General features: G+C 64.1%; 1 protein-coding gene across 1 annotated transcript in view; it reads left to right on the forward strand.

Moving 5' to 3' along the window:
• Positions 1 to 1,981: 1,981 nt before the first annotated feature.
• The window catches only part of APBB3 (amyloid beta precursor protein binding family B member 3), a 4,543-nt gene continuing 524 nt past the window's right edge, over positions 1,982 to 6,000 (forward strand). Inside the window, exons 1-12 of the mRNA XM_027643461.1 lie at positions 1,982 to 2,088; positions 2,980 to 3,170; positions 3,480 to 3,556; positions 3,789 to 3,846; positions 4,036 to 4,176; positions 4,551 to 4,678; positions 4,795 to 4,800; positions 4,880 to 4,994; positions 5,083 to 5,170; positions 5,312 to 5,395; positions 5,526 to 5,641; positions 5,735 to 5,995. Coding sequence (XP_027499262.1) covers positions 2,040 to 2,088; positions 2,980 to 3,170; positions 3,480 to 3,556; positions 3,789 to 3,846; positions 4,036 to 4,176; positions 4,551 to 4,678; positions 4,795 to 4,800; positions 4,880 to 4,994; positions 5,083 to 5,170; positions 5,312 to 5,395; positions 5,526 to 5,641; positions 5,735 to 5,995 — 1,314 coding nt within the window. The 5' untranslated portion in view covers positions 1,982 to 2,039. The remainder of the gene's footprint in view (positions 2,089 to 2,979; positions 3,171 to 3,479; positions 3,557 to 3,788; positions 3,847 to 4,035; positions 4,177 to 4,550; positions 4,679 to 4,794; positions 4,801 to 4,879; positions 4,995 to 5,082; positions 5,171 to 5,311; positions 5,396 to 5,525; positions 5,642 to 5,734; positions 5,996 to 6,000) is intronic.

The following is a 6,000-nucleotide window of genomic DNA, read 5'->3' on the forward strand; positions in this document are numbered from 1 at the left end:
AGCACAAATCAAGCGAACCCAAATCCAGATCTCTCATTCTTCAGGGCCAACACGAGACAATTATGAGAGCTGTAGAATTACAAGATGGCTCATGCCTTTCTATGTGGAGTATAAGGAGTATAAGCTTTCTTTATCCTTATCCTTACACTTTCCTTATCCTTATCCTCTTGTGAACCAGTAAAAAGCTGCCCCACTCTCTCCCAGGCAGCTCTGAACAGGGAGTGCAGCTGCACAGAAGAAATATGATTTAATGAGGGTCTAGGAACAGACTGCAGTGCTGAAACAAGCTGCCAAGGCAGGCAAGAATATCTACCACTGCCTACACACCACCAAAACCTTTCCTCTCCTCTCTGTTTTCCCATGCTTGTCCCTCCTCTGGTCCCTCCCTTTCCCTTTCCTATGTCTCTTCCCCTAAACATCCCATATGATGTTTCATACAGTCCCTGGGTTCTGCTCTGCACCATCCCCATGTTCTCCCCCCTCACTCTAAGTCTCATGTCTCATTGCCCTAAAGCTTTATGACATTTCCAGGAGAAAGTTGCCTTCAGTACATCACCTTGGTGGGCTTGGATGAGCAGGAAGAGGAGCGGGAAGAGTTTGTGTTGGGGTTGCTGCCTCTTGTCTGATCAGTTATTGGAAGTGAAATGTGTGTTGAACTAACAACAAGGAGACATGTTCAGCACAGTGTTACAAGTCACTATGAGCTTGTTCCTGGTAGGGGAGAGATCACTCCTAGGAAATAGGAAAAAAAAGGCAGCATCACTTGGTCTGGGCAAAGCAGGGGTAAAGGTGAGATGTGTGACCCCTGAGACATGTCTGAACACAGGGAGCCGTGAGCCTCCCTTGCTCCTGCCGTGTTGGGAAGGTTTGGGTTGGGCAAATAATGTCCCAAGGACACAGTGCTAAAATGGGGTCTTAGAAATCCTACTAACTCTGGACAGATGCAGAAGGAAAATCCTGTAGCCAAAAAAAACAACTGCCAACAGAAGAGACAGATGTTATTCTGGAGAGCTACAAAGCTGGATTATGGAGCTGGTGCCAGTGGATTTGAGCAAGGTTAAAATGCCTGTAGGAGAGGAGGGTGTCTCACAAAATCAGGGACGGGGTAGCCCCTGGAGTGCATGAATAAGGCCAAGCAAAGAGGCAATGTCTCACTGGAAGAGAGGGAACAAGCATGGAAAAGTAATTTTACACTTCCAAAAACTGCAAACTATGTGGATGAATGTGCGTGGAAAGGATCAGGGCAGCTGAGGTGGCCTGGGAGGCTCAAGGACATGGGACGTATGCAGGACTACAAACCTGGCTCTGAAGAAGGAAAGATTAAGAGGCCATGACTGGACAAGCCACACAGAGCAATCCATCTCGGAATATTTCATCAGGCACCTGTAGCTTGGAAGGACTTTGCCCCTAGCAGACCATGAGGGGCTCTGTGGGGGAATTGAGGTGTACAATGAATGTCTCCAGAGCTTCTGTCCCTGAGTACTGAATATTATCCAGGATTATCTGCTTAGAGTAGCTTGGAAAAAAGTCTCAAACTGGAGATGCAAAGCTCTTGGTCCCTGGTGAGAAGGGGAAGGTGACCAGCATGGACATTTGGGTGCCTTCAGCGCTGAGTGACGGAGGCTGGGCACAGGTGGAGGGGAATGGGCAGACCTGGGCTCGCAAGGAGGGCAAAAAACGTGGGACAGGTGTGGGTGGAATGAGGGTGATCTGTGCGGTCAGGGAGGGGAATGGAAGAACCCTAAGAGTGGGTGGAGAGGAATGGGATGAACCCGAGGGCACAAGGGGTTGACTCGGCCCCTCTGCCGCACTCAGGACCCTCCCTTCCAGCCCCAAAAGCCCCTTCTCTCCCCAGGGTCTCATTTTCTGCCCCGACACATCCGAAAGGCCCCGGACACCCCCGCGCCTTCCCCAGCTCGCCCGGGCGAACCCCCCGAGCCCCCCCGTCTCTCTCCAGCCTCCGCCCCGGTCCCGCCCCGGTCCCGCCTCTGCCGCCGCAGCCGCCGCGGGTCCGGGCCTGGGCAGGCGGCGGCGGGGCCATGCTGGGCAAGGACTACATGCTGGCCATCGTCCTGGTCAACTGCGACGGTCAGCGCGGGGCCGGGGGGGCACGGGCAGGGGCACAGCCCGCGGGGCCAGCGCCGCGCTCGGGGCCGCGGCCGCGCTGTGGGACCGCGTTGCGGGATCGATGCCGGGTTGCGGGGCCGGCGCTGAGTGGCGGGGCCGGGTTGCGGGTTTCGGGCCCGGGGCCGGGCGGGCCCCGCGGGTCGGAGCGGCGGCCGCGCCCGGCGCTGTCCGCGGTGCTGATCGGGGCCCGCCCGGCCCCGCCAAGGTCGCGGGAACCCCCCCCCCCCCCCCCCCGGACACCTCCACCCCCGTGTCCCTCCATCCCCGGAGCACCCCGCCCTCCCACTCCCGGGAGCCCCCATCCCCCGGGCCCCCCCATGTCCCGGGACCTCTCATCCCCCGGGACCCCCATCCCCCGGGACCCCCCGGCCGGTCGGGACGCGCCGCCCCCGCGGGCCCGGGCTGGCTCCGGCCGTGCTGCGCCACGGGATCGTGCCCGTGCCCGCGCGGGGCTGGGGGTGCGGCTGCAGCTCCCCGGGGCACCACCCTCGGCCCGCACCCCGGGTCTGTGCCGGCCCTTTCCCGGGTAGGGCTGGCGGCCGTGGGCCCTACCCGGACGCCCCGCAGGATGCCCGGCCCGGCAGGCCCGGGATGCCCCCGCCCTCTGTGCCCCGCCGGGGTCCCGCTGTCCCCCTGCCAGCCAGGCAGGTCCCCGCAGCGGGGTCCGCCACCGCCGCAGCCTGGCTGGCACCGTGCCATGTTCCCTCGCCATGCTCCTCTCCCGGGCCGTGGGCCCAGCCACGCACCCAGAGGCCATTGCAGGACCCTTTTGCTGCTGGGCAAAGCATCCCGCAGCTGGAGTGCTTTCCCTCCCCACTCTCTGCCTCTCACACTCTGTCTGCCTCTGCACAGACAATCTCTGGAGCGACCAGAGCCTGGAGACAGACCCTGACCTCCCCCCAGGCTGGAGGAAAATCTGTGACTCTCTGGGCACCTACTACTGGCATGTGCCGACGGGCACGACGCAATGGCAGCACCCTGCACGCACCACCAGCCCAGGAGGGCACCCGGAGGCTGATGGAGAGGAGACACTACAGGGAAGGGTAGGGGATGTGGGTACAGGAGGTGGTGGCTGGTGTTGGATCCCACCCTTGGCACAAGCCTGCTGAAGGGCCCTCTGGGCCAGCCTCCCCTTGGAGCAGGCCTGTCTCTGTCATCCCAAAGTCCTGCTCAGCCCATTTCTGGCCAGGACTAAGCCCTTTGAAAGGCTCCTGCAGGTTCCGTGTTGATTTTAGCCTCATCCTGGCCACACAGGATGCACACAGGCCCGTTGCTGTCCTGGGAGGGAGGGTTCCTACCTGCTGCCTCCTGACAGCCTGTCTTGTTTCCCTCCCTTTCCTCTTGTCTCCCAGGAATGCCAGGCCCCCAGAGCGAAGCACTCGGCAAAGGATAGGCCCATTCCCAGCCCCATGGCTTCACTGACCAGGAGGTAGGGCTACCATGGTGCTCTGCTGGCTTGTTTACGGGGCACCACTGGGTGCTTGGCCCCAGTGCCCTCCCAGAGCAGCCTCCTGTGCTGGAACCAGCAGGACCACTCCTATGGGATGCTTCCCAGCTGGTGGCATGGGGGTACGGTGGTGCCAGGGCATTCCTGGCGCTTCCCTGGGTGCCCCAGGGATCATGCAGAGGGAGTTGCCCCTCACTGCCCCGTCCCTCTGCAGGCCCTCGCTGTCCTGGCATGGAGAGGACATCCAGCACAGCGCAGAGCCCGGCTCCAAGGTACCGCATCCCGCCGGCTCCGCTGCCGCATCGTGGGCTGGGGCTGGCAAGGGAGGAGGCGAGTGGCAGCTGGCAGGGACATGGATGGGTGGGAGCCAGAGCAGGGGTGACCCCGCTGGCACGGTGAGGGGCGCGGGGAGGAGGTGGCTGTGCCAGCGGGCACCGGAGCCCCAACGTGTCTCTGCTCAGTGCTTTGCCGTGCGCTCGCTGGGCTGGGTGGAGATCCCCGAGGAGGACCTGGCACCGGGCAAGAGCAGCATTGCCGTCAACAACTGCATCCAGCAGCTCTCCAACAGCAAGGGCCAGGGCTCTGCAGAGAACCGCGGTGAGGTGAGAGCCTGGGATGGGGCTGCCAGGCAGGGTCCCACTCCAGGGCTGCTGCTGCTGAGGCTGGATCGTGCTGGGAGGGAGCAGGGACCAGTGCCAGAGGCAGAGTCTACTCTCCACACAGGGTATCCATGTGATGGTTCCAGGTGTGGGGCAGGTAGGTCTCACAGGGGTGTTCCTTGGGGACAGTGCCAGGAGTGCCTGGTGGGTCCCCACACATGGGAATGGTACCTGGGAAGGGCAGGGGTGGGAATCAGGGCTGTTCCCATGCTTGGAGCTGATTAGGCTGGGGGGACAGGGGTGTCCCAACCCATGGGCTGGGTTCTGGGGAAGCCCAGGCTGTCTGCCGGGCTGAGGGAGCCACTGCCCCTCCACAGGGCCAGGACCTGGTGATGATCCTGAAGAAGGACACCATGAGCCTGGTGGACCCCCTCGACCGCAGCCTCATCCACCGCCAGCCCATCCTCAACATCCGTGTCTGGGGCGTTGGCTGCAACAACGGCAGGTGCTGGGGCCAGGGCAGAGCTGGGGGCTGGGGGTGGCTCTGCCCACTTGGGGGGAAGGCACCCCAGCAGTGACCTGTCCCCTCTCCTCCCTCCCCGACTGCCACCGTGGCTGCAGGGACAGGTAAGGGGGCACAGGGCTAGGGGGCAGCGCAGGGAAGGGGCTCTGTCAGGGTCTCACTGGCTTGCTCATGGCCGTGCAGAGACTTCGCCTTCGTGGCCAGTGACAAGGACACCTGCGTCCTCAAGTGTCACGTCTTCCACTGCAACGTGCCCGCCAAGGGCATCGCCAAGGCCCTGCATGAGATGTGCTCCAAGGTGGGATTTAAAGGGGCCCTGCTGGGTGTGAGCACAGCCCAGGGGTCTTGGGGGTGAAGGGAGGCACCAGGACCCCCGTCTGTTGCAGATCGTGGCCGAGCGAGCCGTGGCCAGCAGCCGCCTGCCCCGCGCTGCCACGCTGGAGCCCATCTCCACCGAGGACCTGCCACTGCAAGGTACCGTCCCCGGGTGCTCCCCCTGCCCACAGCCCACCCTCGGGCAGCGGGGGTGTCCAGCAGCCAGATCTTGGGGTCCTTGGGGATGGGGGGGACACAGCGGGGCACACAGAGGTACCCCCACCTCTTCCGTACTGGTAGTGGATATCCTGGAGGCGGTGAGGCAGTCGATGCAGACCTACGAGGCGCTGTACATCGGCAGCCTGCCCGTGCCCAGGGCCATGGGTAAGCGCCGCTGCCCCCACCCCCGCAGCTGGGGGACGCCCAGCAAGCCCCTCCTTGCTCCGTGGGGCGGCCGAGCAGCCGCGTCCCGGGGCCGGTGGGATGGGGTGGGACGGGGTGTCCCGCTCCGCAGGGATGGACGTGTTGAACGAGGCCATCGAGAAGCTGACGAGGCGCCCCGGGCGGGAGAGCTGGACGCCCTCCCTCATCTACGTGTCGGACACGGCCATGAGGGTTCAGCCGGCGCAGGTTGGGGGGCACGGGGGGCTCCGGCCGGGGTGCCCCCGGCGGGGCGGGCCCGGGGGGCGGCCAGGGCTGGACGGGCCCGCGGGGTGCCCGCAGGAGCCCGAGGAGGCGGCGAACATCTGGGAGTGCCAGGTGCGGTACGTGACCTTCCTGGGGGTGGGCCGGGACGCGCACACCTTCGCGCTCATCGTGGACACGGGGCGACGCTTCCAGTGCGCGGCCTTCTGGTGCGAGCCCGACGCCGGCACCATCTCGGAGGCGGTGCAGGCCGCCTGCATGGTGAGCCCCGGGCGGCGGGCGGGGGTGGCCCCGGCGCCGCGCCCCCCGCGCTGCCCGCCCTGTCCCCCCGCAGGTGCAGTACC

The sequence above is a fragment of the Corapipo altera genome, unplaced genomic scaffold, assembly GCF_003945725.1.
Source record: "Corapipo altera isolate COAL_440 unplaced genomic scaffold, ASM394572v1 75, whole genome shotgun sequence".
NCBI lineage: Eukaryota > Metazoa > Chordata > Aves > Passeriformes > Pipridae > Corapipo > Corapipo altera.